Source organism: Carcharodon carcharias, chromosome 8 (genome assembly GCF_017639515.1).
Source record: "Carcharodon carcharias isolate sCarCar2 chromosome 8, sCarCar2.pri, whole genome shotgun sequence".
NCBI classification, from domain to species: domain Eukaryota; kingdom Metazoa; phylum Chordata; class Chondrichthyes; order Lamniformes; family Lamnidae; genus Carcharodon; species Carcharodon carcharias.
Window position 1 is genome coordinate 157,851,773 of NC_054474.1, and position 18,654 is coordinate 157,870,426.

Below are 18,654 nucleotides of genomic sequence, written 5' to 3' on the forward strand. Positions count from 1 at the left end.
CGGGATGGGGTAGCCTGTCTTTTCCAACCTGTCCATTCTGTATGCTTGTATTTGGCCCTATTCCCTCCAGTATTTCAATGCCCCCAATTTAGCATCTACCCCTAAAGTCTATATCTCTACTCCCCTGGTCGGCAAATCATTCCTTTTATATACATATAAGCCTTTTCTCAAAGCTGCTCCATGGAATTGTCCTTGCTATTCATTGGCAGAGGCCTACTATCAGGGTCCTCAGCCTGTGCTCCTAACTGGGTAAGCTTCATTGCATGGAAACAGAATCAAATAGATGATCATTTATTGGACAAGGTATTGAATACAAAAGCAGGGACATAATGGTGGAACTATATAAAACACCGATTAGGCCACAGCTGGAATTTTGTGTACAGTTCTGGTCATCACATTACAGGAAGGACCTAATTGCTCTGCAGAGAGTACGGAGGAGATTTACAAGAATGTTGCCAGGGCTTGAAAATTGCAGCTATCAGGAGAGATGTTAGGGAAGGATTGCTTTCCTTAGAACAGAGGAGGCTGAGGGGTGACCTAATTGAGGTGTACAAAGTTATGAGGGGCCTAGATAGGGTAGACAGAAAAGATTTGTTTCCCCTAACTGAGAGGTCAATTATGAGGGGACATAGGTTTAAGGCAATTGGTAGAAGGATTGGTAGAGGGGACATAAGGAAAAATCTCTTCAGCCAGAGGGTGTTAGGCATCTGGAATTCACTGGCTAAATCGGTGTTTGAGGCTGAAATGCTCAATTCATTTACAAGGTACCTGGATCTGCATCTGAAGTGCTGTAACCTGCAAGGCTATGGACCAGGAGCTGGAAAGTGGGATTAAAATGAGTGGCTAGTTTCGTTTTCTGGCCGGCAAAGACATGATGGGCTGAATGGCCTCTTTCTGCGCCGTAACTTTTCTATGGCTCTATCACACAGGAAACGTAGGAAAGTTTCCAAGGGATGCTGAGAAGCAGCTATTCTTTCGAATGGCCATGAGATAAAACTTCATTTATTCTTTCATGGGATGTGGGTGTCGCTGGCAAGGCCACTTCTGTTTCCCATCCCTAATAGCCCTTGAGCTGAGTGGCTTGTGAGGTGGGTTTGCAGTCACATGTAGGCCAGGCCAGGCAAGGGTGGCAGATTTCCTCCCCCTAAAGGGCACAAGTGGACCAGGTGGGTTTTTACAACAATCGATGATAGTTTCATGGTGACCATTACGGAGACTAGCTTTACATTCCGGGTTTTATTAATTGAATTTAAATTCCACCAGCTGCTGTGCTGGGATCTGACGGCTGGGGATCTGGATTTCTAGTTCAGTGTCATTACCACTAGGCCACCATCTCCCCACTAAAACTTGGAAAGCCGGTCAAAAAGTAAATAATTCAAAGCTTGACAGAAAATTGCGGGGCCATTTGCAGAGTCCGTCGTCCAGCAGTTTCGGAACCTCGAATGCTTACCTTTCTGGAAGGAGGTTGTGATCCGGAAACTCAGCTCCTCCATCTCCTCACTGTAGTAGACGGAGATGTACTTAGCCTTCAGGATCTGAAAGAACGAAGGCTGACGGTCCAGCCCAGACTCGTACTCGATGGTGTGGTTACATTGGAAGGTAACCGGGGAGCCATTGTGAAGGAAGGTTTGGGTCGACCAAACGTAGATCTGCCCCGGCCCTGTCTGAACATAGTTTTCACTGAAATCCTACATTTAAAAAAAGGAGCGAATGTTTGGACTAGAATTAATTCCAGCTGATTTCCAAAAGTACAACATCAATGTCCTTAAATGGAAAGTTATTTAAATACTTTTAATTTTCTTCCTGCCTGCAAATACATTCTATTTTGATCTGAAATCTATTGCTATGTCAGATTTTTTTTTTATACAAAGTGCTTCTCCCCTTCTCCTCTCCTGTTTGGTGTGGCTCATTTTTATCGAAGTGACTGCGCATCATGATTGAGCCCCAGATCAAGATATTTGGCCACTGGAGGAATCACGGCCAAAGTGCGCCCTGCATCGGGCCTGATGTATCCACATGCACACTTTCCAGCAAGGCTCACAGCCGCCTGATTAGGAGCAGTAACCCTGGCTGAACCCTGCCCTCGATAACCCAGGGTGCTGACTGGGAGCAGTCACTTTGTGCACGGGTCCTCCTGTTGTGACATCATGACGGTTGGCAACTGACCTCATTTCCCACAGGGGAGTTACCAAGCCCAGAAAATCCTGAGGCTAAGTTAGATGTTGGAGCCGGGAGCTCGGAGCTCGGTCACAATGTTAGAAATGCAGGTCCCTTTAAGAATAAACCAGGGCAAGCTTCAGAGTGAATTGAGAGCAGGTTATGCTCATTGAAGTCTGTACTTAAGAGCTGGGTTTCTTCCCAATAGGAGGTATTTGCTTCTGGACAGGAAGACGATCCAGAAGAGAAGAGTGGAAACTGGCGTTTGTTCTGAATCATAGTTTAACAATAAAACAGTCGTGATTCACAGAATGTTTTCTGCTGCCTGATTTGGTCAATGGACATCCAGCTATTAAACACTCGGAGCTGAGATTTAAGGCTAGACTTAGTAACACAAGAGTATAACAGGTGTGTAAAGATGCTGAACCACCCCCTTCCCCTCTGATTCATGTTGAGCTGCTGAACTCAAGGTCATTGCTAGGGGCCAGGAACTGGGTGGAGGAAGATGCAATGACCACCCCTATAAGGAGGGGGGAAATGATGAGAGGGAGATTTGCTGCCTCTCCCCTACAAGAAATGGCTCTCAAGCATTTCCAAATAGTCACACTCAGAGCAGCATCGATGGAATTGAGGGGAACATGTCAGTTAGTCATGGCTGGATTCAGGGTTGAGGAACATCAGTGGAAGACAAACATTTGGAAAAGCAGAATCTACCCCCAAAACATGCAAAAATTAAAATTGGAAATCAATCTACAACTTAGGAATGAGAGGACACTTGAAATCTGCTCTGAAACTTTAATCTGTTACCCTGGTCCTCAGTTGGCTAATACTGGTTAATTATGAAAAGCTGTGTGATTAGGAAGACGGTTAAAGGGATCTACCCACCTTCACAGCAACGTCTGCAGTCCCTATGGTTCTGGGGACATACCCGTTGATCACAATGTCGAACAGGAGCGCGCCGTCTGAGTCCACCCCCCGGGCAACGTGTGTCATTCGTAGGATCTCGCCTGAAAATCAGAAGCTGCAATCAGTACGCCAGGCTGCACACATTGCCACTGCCCGAGTGCCAGGAGCAGGTGGCTCAGGAGTCTGCCATGGCACAGGATGCCCGCAGACACTCAACCCAAACAGATTGCTGGCTCCATACACTCATCGGTTTATACTGATCATCAGAGGTGACACTCCCAAAGCTGGGGGTGGCATCATAATAAACCCTCCACCCCACTCCTGCCCACTTTTTTTTTTAAACTGTGCCTTCCCTGCTGCTGCCCTCTTCCGGGACCAGCAATGGACCCTTCCAGTGATGGAAGTACTGGTGGCGACACCAATGTCTCATCAGGCATGAGATAATCACTGCCCAAGAGGTTTGGCCAGTCTGAGCGAGCAGGGACTAGCTGGTCAACAGGAGGGCTGAGTACACTCTCCTCAATTGAACACGGACGTACTTAGCTGGGCTCAGGCTGCAACTTTAGAGCAATCATAACCCAGATTTAGCACTGTCTCTGACATTTCAGATGTGAATAAGGTTCAGAGGGGAGGTGAAGAAGCAAATAAGAGAAGCAAAGAGGGAGTATGAAAAGAGACTGGCAGCTCACGTAAAAGGGAATCCCAAATCTTCTATAGACATATAAATAGTAAAAGGCTGGTAAAAGGAGGAATCGGGCCGGTTGGGGTCAATAAAGGGGATTTACACATGGAGGCAGAGGGCAAAGCAGAGGTACTAAATGAATACTTTGCATCTGTCTTTACCAAGGAAGCTGATGCTACCCAGGCTTTGGTAAAAGAGGAAGTTATTCAGACACTAGAAGGGTTTAAAATTCAAATGGTGGAGGTATTAGTTAGGCTATCTTACTTAAAGTTGATAAGGCACTGGGACCAGATGAGGTGCACCCAAGGATACTGGGAGAAGTGAGATTGGAAATTGTAGAGGCACTGGCCATAATTTTTCAGTCTTCCTTAGACTCAGGGGTAGTGCCAGAGGACTGCAGAATTGCAAACTTAACCCCCTTGCTCAAAAAAGGGTGTAAGGATAAGTCCAGCAACTACAGAGCAGTCAGTTTAACCTTGGTGGTGTGGAAACTTCGAGAAACAATAATTTGGGACAAAGTTAATTGTCACATGGACAAATGTGGGTTAATTAAGGAAAGCTAGCATGGATTTCTTAAAGGAAAATCATGATTAACTAACTTGCTGGAGTTTTTTGAAGAGGGAACAGAGTTGATGAGGGCAATGCTGTTGATGTGGTGTACATGGACTTCCCAAAGGCATTTGATACAGTGCCACACAACAGACTTGTGAGAAAAGTTATAGCTCATGGAATAAAAAGGAAAGTAGCAATGTGGATATAGAATTGGCTGAGCGACACGAAACAGAGAGTAGTGGTTAATGGATGTTTTTTGGGTTGGAGGAAGGTTTGTGGTGGAGTTCCCCAGAGATCAGTGTTGGGACCCTTGCTCTTCCTGACATGCATTAATGACCTAGGCTTTGGTATACAGGGCACAATTTCAAAGTTGCAGATGATATAAAACTTGGAAGCATTGTGAACTGTGAGGGGGATAGCATAGAACTTCAAAAGGACAGACATGTTGGTGGAATGGGTGGAGAGGTGGCAGATGATTTTCAATGCAAAGAAATATGAAGTGATTCGTTTTGGTAGAAGGAACATGGAGAGACAGTATAAAATAGGGGGTACAGCTCTAAAGAGGATTCAGGAGCAGCGGGACCTGGATGTATATGTGCATAAGTCATTGAAGGTGGGAGGACAGGTTGAGAGCATGTTTAATAATGCATACAGTATTTTGGGCTTTATTAGCAGGGACATAGAGTACAAGAGCAAGGAGGTTGTGTTGAACTTATAATAAGTCGCTAGTTCAGCATTAGATCTGAATACCGACTTCAGGAAGGATGTGAAGGCATTAGACAGAGTGCAGAAAAGATTCATGAGAATGGTTTCTGGGATGAGGAACTTAAGTTATGAAGGTAGATTGGAGAAGTTAGGACTGTTTTCCTTAGAGTAAAGTGGTACTGTCACTGGACTAGTATTCCAGAGACCCAGGGTATTGCTCTGGGGACCCGGGTTCGAATACTGCCAGGCAGATGGTGAAATTTGAATTCACTTAAAAAATCTGGAATTAAAACTCTGATGATGACCATGAAATCATTGCCAATTGTAAAAGTGGTTCACTAATGTCCTTTCGGGAAGGAAATCTACCATCCTTGCCTGGTCTGGCCTACATATGACTTTAGACCCACAGCAATGTGGTTGACTCTTAAATGCCCCTCTGAACAAAGGCAATAATGATGGGCAATAAATGCTGGCCTAGCCAGCGACACCCACATTCCATGAATGAATAAAAAAAAAGGAGGCCAAGAGGAGATTTGATAATCATGAGGGATCTGGACAGCCTAGATAGGGAGAAACTGTTCCCACTTGTGACAGGATCGAGAATGAGAGGGCACAGATTGAAAGTAATTAGTAAAAGGGGCAATAGTGATATGAGGAAAAACTTTTTTTCACACGGCAAGTGGTCTAGAATGCTTTTCCTGAGAGTGTGGTGGATGCAGGTTCAACTGAAACATTCAAAAGGTAATTAGGCTGTTATGTGAAAAGAAAGAAAGTGCAGGGTTACGGGGAGAAGGCGGGAGAATGGAACTAAGTGTTGCTCATTCAGGGAGCTGGTGCAGACACGATAGGCCAAATGGCCTCCTTCTGTACTGTAACAATTTCTGTAATAATGACCCTTACTGTGAAGCTTTTGGGACAGAAAGAGTTATATATTCAGCTGAAAACATTTAGAATTAGAACTACATGAGCTATTAAACATGGTTCCTTCTTTACTATTATTCTCTGCCTAGCAGACTCCCCCTGCTGGTATATGTGCATATGGTAGCCTCAAGTGGACAAAATGCACAATTCAATTTTCAATATACTACACCTGCCAATTATTTCCTACCCTCAGAAAGAAAAATCATTTTTTGCAGTTAACGAATATGCAAGTTTCAAAAGACATTTGGTAATCAAAAAGGTTATCTGCTCTGTTCCATTTCAGTGATGTGTGCTAGTATCAGTTATACTAGCATCTGTTACACTCATTACAAGACTCTCAGTTAATAGATGATAATACCCGAGCTTCGTTATAAGGATTTTGCTTTGCTCATGGCCCAGGGCAGTGGGAATGTTAGGATAAATCAGGAAAAATAAAATATGAATTAAAAAGTCAAATCACACCCTGTACTGGAGGAACTCGGAGCTGTAATAAGAAACTCTATTCAGGTTTTATTAAGCATTCTTCCCCCCCAACCCCCACACAGTTAGATTCATGTTTCATTTCCCATTGCAGCATCTGATGTGCAGTATCAGCTATGGCCCAGTGGGTAGCACACTTGCCTCTAACACACAAGGTCCTGGGTTCAAATTCTATTTCAGGACTTGAGCACAAAAATCAAAACTGACACTCCAATGCGATACTGAGGGAGTGCTGCACTGCTGGAGGTGGCATCTTTCAGATCAGACTTTAAATCCGAGGCCTGCGCAAGTGGATTTAAAAGATCCCATGGCACTATTTTGAAGAAGAGCCAGGGAGCTCTGGCCTGGTGTCCTGACCAATATTTATTCCTCAATCAACATTCCTCATAAAAACAGGTGACCACATTGCTGTTTGTGGGAGCTTGCTGTGTGCAAATTGGCTGCCGCGCTTCATAAGTGACGACAGTGACTACTCTTCAAAAAATGCTTCACTGGCTGTAAAATGTTTTGGGATGTCTGGTGGTCGTGAAGAGGGCTCTATTGTTATGACACAGCAGTTTGTAAAGGCTGAATTATTTAAAATCTCAGAGGGAAACTTTAAATAACTGTCATAACCTATATCTTCAATTAGTATGTTTTGAGTTGCAGATCTAAATTCAGGAATAAGACCACCAGTTCTCAAGAGGTTTTTATATCAAACTATAAGAAACATTTATTAAGTTACAACAAATTAAACACAAACACATGGCTACAAATTACTACTATCATATCTTTTAACAAATTCCCAAATTAATCTCCACTAAGGCAACAATAACCAACAGACTTTAACCAGACACCAGGCAAAGCATTTTCACCTTATAAATTCAAAATGAGGTTCCTTTCAATTTGATTCCTTTGCAAACAGTTGTAGGCTTACAGCTGCTTTGATGTTACATACCTCTGACCTGTACACACAAAACTCCTCTCAGATTATACCTAGCCTTCCCCTTTGAATGTGAATTCTCACTGTGTCACCAGGTCCTTTGACCCCCTTTCATAGTACCCATTTTATTGGTAATATAAACATATTGCTTGGTGTCTCCTAGATAGGTGCAAGATTTCACTCACTCTTGAATGCTCTCTTCAACAAAATGCAAATATGCCCTCTACCTCTGTTTACATCTCAAAACTATTATAAATCAAAGCACCCAGACTAGCTGGCTTCAATCCAATTAACACACACAAACGCACACACACAGACTAAAGCTCTATTTTAAGAATAATTTCCAAAACATTATATACATTAATATCTCTTCCTGACACTATAAAGTCTTTTTTATTCCCCCCGTAATATGCAGCCCATTTTTCTCACCAGTGTGCCCCCTGCAGTTCTACTCACTCACCTGTTGCAAACTCCATTTGTGATTCCTGCCTAAAAACTCCTTTAGTCAGTGAGAAGCCGTTCACCGTGCCTGGGGCAGAATGGGTTACTGACCAATAAATTGGGGTAAAAGTGGAGATGAGTACTCTTACCAGAGGACCTAGAAAATAGCGCAGGCCAAAGGGAGACAAAGATTTATCTTTTAAAATAATTAATAAATTAATAATTATTTTCAACATATTATTTTAAAATAACAACAAGTAAAATAGAAAATGCTGGAAATACTCAGCAGGTCTGGCAGCATCTGTGGATAGGAAACAGAGTCAACTTTTCAGATCAGTGACCATTCAGACATGTAACGGCAGGTGGGTAAGCAGGCTGGGGGAGATATGCAGGCTGGAGTTGTGACCCACAGGCTGGGGGAGATATGCAGGCTGGAGTTGTGACCCACAGGCTGGGGGAGATATGCAGGCTGGAGTTGTGACCCACAGGCTGGGGGAGATATGCAGGCTGGAGTTGTGACCCACAGGCTGGGGGAGATATGCAGGCTGGAGTTGTGACCCACAGGCTGGGGGAGATATGCAGGCTGGAGTTGTGACCCACAGGCTGGGGGAGATATGCAGGCTGGAGTTGTGACACACAGGCTGGGGGAGATATGCAGGCTGGGAGGGGTGGGTGGGCAAGGGTGGTGAATTTGCAGGCCTCAGGAGGATATGTAGGGTGGGCTGGGGTCTACGCAGACTGGGTTGGATACACAGGCTGGGGAGGATATGCAGGACATAGGGGGACACACAGGCTGTGGATATATGCAGGCTGGGAGGGACAGTCAGGCCAGTGGTGGATATGCAGGATGGGGGATATATGCAGGCTGAGGAGGATATGCAGGCCATTGGAGAGGACATACAAGCTGTAGGGGATTTATATACAGTTCAAGGGGGATACACAGGCTGGGGGGGAGGGGGATACAAAAGCCAAAAGGAGGGGTATGCACACAAATACAAAGGTTGGGCAATGGGCACAGGTTTCACCTGCTAACTGCCAGCTCAATACACAGGGGGTTGGCATGTCTAACTGGGACACTACAATCGGCTACGTTCCCCCATCCCCATTGAGCTTGGGAAAGAATTAGCTACAGTTCCCATTCCGGCTCATTCTCTCATGATCCCTGCTAAAAAATACCGGATGCTGGGTGAGGACAGGGCCAAGGTCAGCCGTGATTCCACTCGTGGTTGAATGTCCGGCCAAGCCACGTTAAGAATGGCAAAGGACAAGAGCGAGGCCAGTACCCAGGATGAATTTCATGCCAAATAGGAAGTTTTCGGGGGAGGAGAGGCGGGAATTGGTCTATTACCAGATTGTCTAAACATTGCAGACAAGGCAGAATAAGAGAACAAGATTTATAACGACGAGGGGGAGGAAAGAAAATATCAAAGCCAACAGAGAGTGGTGGCCAACAGCTTATGACAAGGTGCAGCCAGTGCCTACAGCAGTCAGTGAAATACCAACCGATCGCGCTCGGAATGTTCTGGATGTTTGCTTGAATGGTCGTGGTGCCTGCAGCTGCGTTTTCTGTGATGTTCGCATCGAGGAATGCGACTCCAAATTCTTTGTCGTTAATGATCCCGATCACACTGCCCCTGGCTCTCGCCGGAACACCTGCAATGAAGGGGCAACATCTGTTACGTGGAGTCCAAAGCTTTTACCGAAAGACAAAACATTTGGGAGAGGGGCATTTTGCCGCTGCAGGCCACCGGCTGTCAGCTTCAAGCACTCCCCAAAGACCAGATGTAGCGTACCTTCAACTGGACACGCTCGAACTAGGGAACAGTCTCAGGACAAGGGGTTGACCATTTAGGGCTGAGATGAGGAGAAACTTCTTCACTCTAGGTTGCCCTTTGTAATTCTCTACTGCAGAGGGCTGTGGATGTTCAGCTGAACCATAGAAAAGTTACAGCACAGAAGGAGGCCATTCGGCCCATCTTGTCCACGCCAGCCAGAGGACACCCAGGCGCCCTTTCTAATCCCACCTCCCTGCAACCGACCCATAGCCCTGCAGCTTACAGCACTTAAGGTGCAGATCCAGGTACTTTTCAGAAGAGTTTAGAGTTTCTGCCTCTTCCACCTACTTGGGCAGCGAACTCCAGACACCCACTACCCTCTGTGTAAAAAAGTTCTTCCTCATGTCCCCCCTACACCTTCTGCCACTTATCTTGAATTTATGTCCCCTGGTTCTAGAATTCTCCATCAAGGGAAACAATTTTATCCTGTTCACTCTATCTATTCCCCTCATAATCTTGTACACCTCAATCAAGTCACCTCTCAGCCTTCTTTGTTCTAAGGAAAATAACCCCAACCTATCCAATCTCTCCTCGTAGCTACACTTTTCTAAACCTGGCAACATTCTTGCAAACCTCCTCTGCACTCTCTCCAGAGCTATTACATCCTTCCTGTAATGTGGTGACCTGTAATGAGTATGATCAAGACAGAGATTGATAGATTTCTAGGGACTATGCTGTTGTCCCTTTATCTAATTGTAACATATAAGATCCTGAGGGGATTTGATAGGGCAGACAACAGGTGCGGGGGGGGGGGGTGTGCGATGTTTCCACTTGTGGGAGAGACTCACAGTTTAAGAATAAGAGAGGTCTACAGCTTAAGATGGCGATGAGGAAAATTTTTTTTCTCTCAAAGGGTCGTTAGTCTGTGGAATTCTCTTCCCCAGAAAGCAGTGGAGGCTGGGTCATTGAATTTAGACAGATAGGGTTAGACAGATTTTTGATAGACAAGGGAGGCAAGAGTTACAGGGCCAGATGGAAAAGTGGAATTGAGACCACTCCCAGATCAGCTATGATCTTATTGAATGGCGAAGCAGGCTCGAAGGGCTGAATGGCCTACTCCTGAGTCCTATTTCCCTAAGGAAATTCAGAGATGTGGGGAGAGGGCAGGAAGATATGGGCAGATAAGTGGCAGATGGAATTTAACACTGAAAAGTGTGAGGTGATACACTTTGGAAAGAATAATTTGATAAGGAAGTATTCAATGAATGGTATGACACTAGGAAGTTCTGAGGAACAAAGGGACCTTGGAGTGTGTGTCCATAGATCTCTGAAGGTGGAGGGGCATGTCAGTGGGGTGGTGAAAAAGGCATATGGGACACTTGCCTTTATCAATCGAGGCATAGATTACAAAAGTAGGGAGGTCATGTTGGAGCTGTATAGAACTTTGGTAAGGCCACAGCTGGAGTACTGTGTGCAGTTCTGGTCGCCACATTATAGGTAGGATGTGATTGCACTGGAGGGGGTGCAGAGGAGATTCACCAGGATGTTGCCTGGGATGAAACATTTAAGTTATGAAGAGAGGTTGAATAGACTTGGGTTGTTTTTGTTGGAGCAGAGAAGACTGAGGGGCGCCCTGATCGAGGTGTACAAGATTATGAGACAGGGTGGATAAGTAGCAGCTGTTCCCCTTAGTTGAAGGGTCAGTCACAAGGGGGCATAAGTTTAAGGTGAGGGGCAGGAGGTTTAGGGGGGATGTGAGGAAAAACTTTTTTTCCCAGAGGGTGGTGACGGTCTGGAATACGCTGCCTGGGAGGGTGGTGGAGGCAGGTTGCCTCACATCCTTTAATAAGTACCTGGATGAGCACTTGGTACGTCATAACATTCAAGGCTATGGGCCAAGTGCTGGTAAATGGGATAGGTAGGTAGGTCAGGTGTTTCTCACCTGTCGGTGCAGACTCGGTGGGCTGAAGGGTCCTTTTTGCACTGTGTGATTCTGTGAAGTGGAGTTGAGGTTGAAGATCAGCCACATGATTGTACTGACCGGCCAAACAGGCTCAAGGGGCCAGGTGGCCTACTCCTGCGCCTATTTCTTACATTTCCTGACGTCTAATCAAAAGGAGGCAGCTCTGGTAGCGCAGCACTCCCTCAGTACCGCACTGGAAGTGTCAGCCTGGATTAGGGGCCCAGGTTCCTCGAGCTGCGCGTGCCCCCCACAACCTCCAGACGCGGGGGCGAGCATGTGGCATGGGCTGAGGCAGAGCCAGGTTCGTTTCCCAGCAGAGAGAGGATACATTCTTCACGTCAGTCATGTGACCCTTGAACCCTGGTCTGCCGAAAGCTTGGAGCGCTGACCCACTGTCCCAATCGGTCTCTAAATGGTGTCTTGGGTTACCGCCTATTGCAGCCTTTGCACCTGGGCATGCGGGCTGGCTACAACCAGACGTCTGGAAGCTCTCTCCGGGGCAGCCTCTTCCATTGCTGTTTGGGGGAGGGCTGTTGCACTGTCGTCGTCTCAACCGCTTCCCCCCTCCACAAGAGGCCGAGCACTCACTCCACCGCTGCCATGGGCTCCAACCTCCGTTCACTGCCGGGGAGAAAATTCATACAGCCTCTCAGAACGTTTAGTCCACAAGGAATGAACATTACAGGCTAAAGGGGTTCCAGGATACCAGGTCTAACTGTCACCCACTCCCCGACACTTGCCTTACGAGGGGCTACGTCCCTTAAATTGTGATGTTGTGACCAACGGTTAATAAACTCTGAGGGACTAAGATCTCACACTGTACGCTTTTAGAAAATATATATAGATATCCTCACGGCTGTTTCTAAAATTTTAAAAACCTAACAAAGATCCTTAAAACGGCTGAATCTATGTCTGTGACCCCTGCCCTCCCTCCCCTCCCCCCCACCCCTTCCCCCACCCCCTTCTCCTCCCCACCCTCTTGCTCACATTTTGGGACGGGGTAGGGGGACACTGTTCTGGAAAGGACAAAACTCCGGAAACTCTCTGGGAGTTTGTCTGGCTCAGACACACAGCGCCACGCCTTCCATGGGGTAAATTTCCGCAGCGAGGGTCTCTGCCTGCTCCACCTAGTCATTGGGGTGTCCTTCGGGGGTGGGGGGGGCTACTCATGTGGAGCCTTATTAGACCTTGTACTGTACTGTTGTACTGCATGGGTCACGGGGCCACTCAGTCCTTAATGTTGGAGGAAAGCCTAAAGCTAAAGAGTTGGTAGGCTTGTAATGGATATTGGTGGACAGTCTATCACCAGAGATTGAGACAGAGAGGTCAAGGAAGGGAAGGGAAGTGTCAGAGATGGACCACGTGAAAATAATGGAGGGGTGGAGATTGGAAGCAAAATTAATAAATTTTCCCAAGTCCCGACGAGAGCATGAAGCAGCACCGAAGTAGTCATCGACGTACCGGAGAAAGAGTTGTGGAAGGGGGCCGGAGTAGGACTGGAACAAGGAATGTTCCATATACCCCATAAAGAGACAGGCATAGCTGGGGCCCATGCGGGTAGGGAGTGAGATGCCTCCCTGAGTTGAAAAGCCACAGGGAATATAGTCAGAGCTGCACTTCCACTTGAGGGCAGTGGTGTTCCAGGGGACAGGGAACAAGTTAAGTTGGTGCCCGGTCCCAATCCAAAGGCACTGTTTAAGAAGCCAGTGATTGGTCTGGTGGGCAGCTTTACGGAGAATTTAAGTGGGGACCAGGAATGTTACCAAATTGGCCCGGAAAGAAGGAAGGCGACGCCTCACTTAGTTGAAAAGCTACAGGAAGGTACAATGAGAGCCAACCATCCACCGGAGAGCAGTAGTTTTCCAAAAGACATGGAGCCTTCCATCGAGCTGACCAGCAGAGAGATTCCAACCAGATTGGATCCCGTACCCAGCCACCTTAGTGCAGAACCACGAGACAACCTGACAGGGCTGCATTTAACATGGTCCGTAACAAACCCACCAGCTACAGCACTGAAGCCCTGCCCGGTATGAATGAAGGAGAGGCCCCTGACAGAAGGCAGTCTTCCCATCATCCAGGCCCAGAAGGGCTCACCCAAATGCAGAAGCGGGCTGCCTTGCTGCCATGCCAACCCAAAGCACCCAGCAACAGTAACAGGACAACTCTCCCAGCGGTGCTGGTGCGCGAGCTGGACACTGAACTGGATTTCCCGACAGAGGCCAACGTCCCGTTAAAACGCCCCAATCTCCTGACAATCTGCCGGAACCACAGCCCCTGGGATCGGACAGATGAACCCACAGGTTACCAAGGTGAACAGGGAGGAGCTAAGCTGGACCAGAGCCGCCCAGCTCTATGATCAAAGGGCCTGGCGCTCGCCGAGTGAGATACCCGGCGTTCCCCGGCAGGTAGTCCCAGGCAGCTGGGACATCACTCACCTCCCCCAAGTGCTAACCACCCTGTAAAACCACCCAGACCCTTTAGAGGACAATAAACCAGCAGTTCAATCGGCACAACTTCTGAAACCAAGGGCTTTGTTTTTGTCTGATCCCCAACAGGAAAATTCAGAACTCTAACCTTGATGAGACTTCCCGTAATGACAGGTTTGAATCTTCCAAGGGAGTAGCGACACAGAGCGAGTGTGTCAGGGAGCGGCGACACAGAGCGAGTGTGTCAGGAAACGGCGACACAGAGCGAGTGTGTCAGGGAGCGGCGACACAGAGCGAGTGTGTCAGCTGTGCGGCGACACAGAGTGAGTGTGTCAGGGGAGCGGCGACACAGAGCGAGTGTGTCAGGGAGCGGCGACACAGAGCGAGTGTGTCAGGGAGCGGCGACACAGAGCGAGTGTGTCAGGGAGCGGCGACACAGAGCGAGTGTGTCAGGGGAGCGGCGACACAGAGCGAGTGTGTCAGGGGAGCGGCGACACAGAGCGAGTGTGTCAGGGGGCGGCGACAGAGAGCGAGTGTGTCAGGAAGCGGTGACACAGAGCGAGTGTGTCAGGGAGCGGCGACACAGATCGAGTGTGTCAGGGAGCGGCGACACAGAGCGAGTGTGTCAGGGAGCAAGCGACACAGAGCGAGAGTGTCAGGCAGCAGCGACACAGACCGAGTGTGTCAGGGAGCGGCGACAAAGAGCGAGTGTGTCAGGCAGCGGCAACACAGAGCGAGTGGGTCAGGGAGCAGCGACACAGAGCGAGTGGGTCAGCGAGCGGCGACACAGAGAGAGTGTGTCAGGGGGCGGCGACAGAGAGCGAGTGTGTCAGGAAGCGGTGACACAGAGCGAGTGTGTCAGGGAGCGGCGACACAGACCGAGTGTGTCAGGGAGCGGCGACACAGAGCGAGTGTGTCAGGGAGCGGCGACACAGAGCGAGTGTGTCAGGGAGCGGCGACACAGAGCGAGTGTGTCAGGGAGCAAGCGACACAGAGCGAGAGTGTCAGGCAGCAGCGACACAGAGCGAGTGTGCCAGGGAGCAGCGACACAGAGCGAGTGTGTCAGGGAGCAGCGACACAGACCGAGTGTGTCAGGGAGCGGCGACAAAGAGCGAGTGTGTCAGGCAGCGGCGACACAGTGCGAGTGGGTCAGGGAGCAGAGACACAGAGCGAGTGGGTCAGGGAGCGGCGACACAGAGCGAGTGTGTCAGGGAGCGGCGACACAGAGCGAGTGTGTCAGGGAGCGGCGACACAGAGCGAGTGTGTCAGGGGAGCGGCGACACAGAGCGAGTGTGTCAGGGGAGCGGCGACACAGAGCGAGTGTGTCAGGGGGCGGCGACAGAGAGCGAGTGTGTCAGGAAGCGGTGACACAGAGCGAGTGTGTCAGGGAGCGGCGACACAGATCGAGTGTGTCAGGGAGCGGCGACACAGAGCGAGTGTGTCAGGGAGCAAGCGACACAGAGCGAGAGTGTCAGGCAGCAGCGACACAGACCGAGTGTGTCAGGGAGCGGCGACAAAGAGCGAGTGTGTCAGGCAGCGGCAACACAGAGCGAGTGGGTCAGGGAGCAGCGACACAGAGCGAGTGGGTCAGCGAGCGGCGACACAGAGAGAGTGTGTCAGGGGGCGGCGACAGAGAGCGAGTGTGTCAGGAAGCGGTGACACAGAGCGAGTGTGTCAGGGAGCGGCGACACAGACCGAGTGTGTCAGGGAGCGGCGACACAGAGCGAGTGTGTCAGGGAGCGGCGACACAGAGCGAGTGTGTCAGGGAGCGGCGACACAGAGCGAGTGTGTCAGGGAGCAAGCGACACAGAGCGAGAGTGTCAGGCAGCAGCGACACAGAGCGAGTGTGCCAGGGAGCAGCGACACAGAGCGAGTGTGTCAGGGAGCAGCGACACAGACCGAGTGTGTCAGGGAGCGGCGACAAAGAGCGAGTGTGTCAGGCAGCGGCGACACAGTGCGAGTGGGTCAGGGAGCAGAGACACAGAGCGAGTGGGTCAGGGAGCGGCGACACAGAGCGAGTGGGTCAGGGAGCGGCGACACAAAGCGAGTGTGTCAGGGAACGGCGACATCACTCACCTCCCCCAAGTGCTAACCACCCTGTAAAACCACCCAGACCCTTTAGAGGACAATAAACCAGCAGTTCAATCGGCACAACTTCTGAAACCAAGGGCTTTGTTTTTGTCTGATCCCCAACAGGAAAATTCAGAACTCTAACCTTGATGAGACTTCCCGTAATGACAGGTTTGAATCTTCCAAGGGAGTAGCGACACAGAGCGAGTGTGTCAGGGAGCGGCGACACAGAGCGAGTGTGTCAGGGAACGGCGACACAGAGCGAGTGTGTCAGGGAGCGGCGACACAGAGCGAGTGTGTCAGCTGTGCGGCGACACAGAGTGAGTGTGTCAGGGGAGCGGCGACACAGAGCGAGTGTGTCAGGGAGCGGCGACACAGAGCGAGTGTGTCAGGGAGCGGCGACACAGAGCGAGTGTGCAGGGGAGCGGCGACACAGAGCGAGTGTGTCAGGGGAGCGGCGACACAGAGCGAGTGTGTCAGGGGGCGGCGACAGAGAGCGAGTGTGTCAGGAAGCGGTGACACAGAGCGAGTGTGTCAGGGAGCGGCGACACAGATCGAGTGTGTCAGGGAGCGGCGACACAGAGCGAGTGTGTCAGGGAGCAAGCGACACAGAGCGAGAGTGTCAGGCAGCAGCGACACAGACCGAGTGTGTCAGGGAGCGGCGACACAGACCGAGTGTGTCAGGGAGCGGCGACAAAGAGCGAGTGTGTCAGGCAGCGGCAACACAGAGCGAGTGGGTCAGGGAGCAGCGACACAGAGCGAGTGGGTCAGCGAGCGGCGACACAGAGAGAGTGTGTCAGGGGGCGGCGACAGAGAGCGAGTGTGTCAGGAAGCGGTGACACAGAGCGAGTGTGTCAGGGAGCGGCGACACAGAGCGAGTGTGTCAGGGAGCGGCGACACAGAGCGAGTGTGTCAGGGAGCGGCGACACAGAGCGAGTGTGTCAGGGAGCAAGCGACACAGAGCGAGAGTGTCAGGCAGCAGCGACACAGAGCGAGTGTGTCAGGGAGCAGCGACACAGAGCGAGTGTGTCAGGGAGCAGCGACACAGACCGAGTGTGTCAGGGAGCGGCGACAAAGAGCGAGTGTGTCAGGCAGCGGCGACACAGTGCGAGTGGGTCAGGGAGCAGAGACACAGAGCGAGTGGGTCAGGGAGCGGCGACAGAGAGCGAGTGGGTCAGGGAGCGGCGACACAAAGCGAGTGTGTCAGGGAGCGGCGACACAGAGCGAGTGTGTCAGGGAGCGGTGACACAGAGCGAGTGTGTCAGGGGAGCGGCGACACAGAGCGAGTGCGTCAGGGAGCGGCGACACAGAGCGAGTGTGTCAGGGAGCAGCGACACAGAGCGAGTGTGTCAGGGAGCGGCGACACAGAGCGAGTGGGTCAGGGAGCAGCGACACAGAGCGAGTGGGTCAGGGAGCAGCGATAAAGAGCGAGTGTGTCAGGGAGCAGCGAAACAGAGCGAGTGTGTCAGGGAGCAGCGACACAGAACGAGTGTGTCAGGGAGCGGCGACACAGAGCGAGTGTGTCAGGGAGCGGCGACACAGAGCGAGTGTGTCAGGGAGCGGCGACACAGGGCGAGTGTGTCAGGGAGCAGCGACACAGAGCGAGTGTGTCAGGGAGCAAGCGAAACAGAGCGAGAGTGTCAGGCAGCAGCGACACAGAGCGAGTGTGTTAGGGAGCGGCGACACAGAGCGAGTGTGTCAGGCAGCGGCGACACAGAGCGAGTGTGTCAGGGAGCAGCGACACAGAACGAGTGGGTCAGGGAGCAGCGATACAGAGCGAGTGGGTCAGGGAGCAGCGATAAAGAGCGAGTGGGTCAGGGAGCAGCGACACAGAGCGAGTGGGTCAGGGAGCAGCGACACAGAGCGAGTGTGTCAGGGAGCAGCGACACAGAGCGAGTGCCTCATGGAACAGCGACACAGAGCGAGTGTGTCAGGGAACAGCGAGACAGAGCGAGTGGGTCAGGGAGCGGCGACACAGAGCGAGTGTGTCAGGGAGCGGCGACAGAGAGCGACTGGGTCAGGGAGCTGCGACACGGAGTGAGTGTGTCAGGGAGCGGAGACACAGAGCGAGTGTGTCAGGGAGCTGCGACACAGAGCGAGTGTGTCAGGGAGCTGCGACACAGAGCGAGAGCGTCAGGGAGCTGCGACACAGAGCGAGAGCGTCAGGGAGCAGCGACACAGAGCGAGTGCGTCAGGGAGCAGCGACACAGAGCGACTGTGTCAGGGAGCAAGCGACACAGAGCGAGTGTGTCAGGGAGCAGCGACACAGAGCGAGTGTGTCAGAGAACAGCGACACAGAGCGAGTGGGTCAGGGAGCAGCGACACAGAGCGAGTGGGTCAGGGAGCAGCGAGACAGAGTGAGTGGGTCAGGGAGCAGCGACACAGAGCGAGTGGGTCAGGGAGCAGCGACACAGAGCGAGTGGGTGAGGGAGCAGCGACACAGAGCGAGTGTGTCAGGGATCCGCAACACAGAGGCAGAGTGTCAGGGAGCTGCGACACAGAGCGAGTGTGTCAGGGAGCCGCGACAGAGAGCGAGTGTGTCAGGGAACAGCGACACCGAGCGAATGGGTCAGGGAGCAGTGACACAGAGCGAGTGTGTCAGGGAGCGGCTACACAGAGCGAGTGTGTCAGGGAGCGGCGACACAGAGGGAGTG

At 50.7% G+C, this 18,654-nt stretch overlaps 1 protein-coding gene across 1 annotated transcript in view; it reads right to left on the bottom strand.

The window, feature by feature from the left end:
• Positions 1–18,654, bottom strand: part of LOC121281526 (hemicentin-1-like) — a 566,775-nt gene that overhangs the window by 33,516 nt on the left and 514,605 nt on the right. Inside the window, exons 97-101 of the mRNA XM_041194473.1 lie at positions 11,955–12,125; positions 9,270–9,419; positions 7,786–7,923; positions 3,043–3,164; positions 1,451–1,688 (exon numbers count right to left, since the gene is read on the bottom strand). Coding sequence (XP_041050407.1) covers positions 1,451–1,688; positions 3,043–3,164; positions 7,786–7,923; positions 9,270–9,419; positions 11,955–12,125 — 819 coding nt within the window. The remainder of the gene's footprint in view (positions 1–1,450; positions 1,689–3,042; positions 3,165–7,785; positions 7,924–9,269; positions 9,420–11,954; positions 12,126–18,654) is intronic.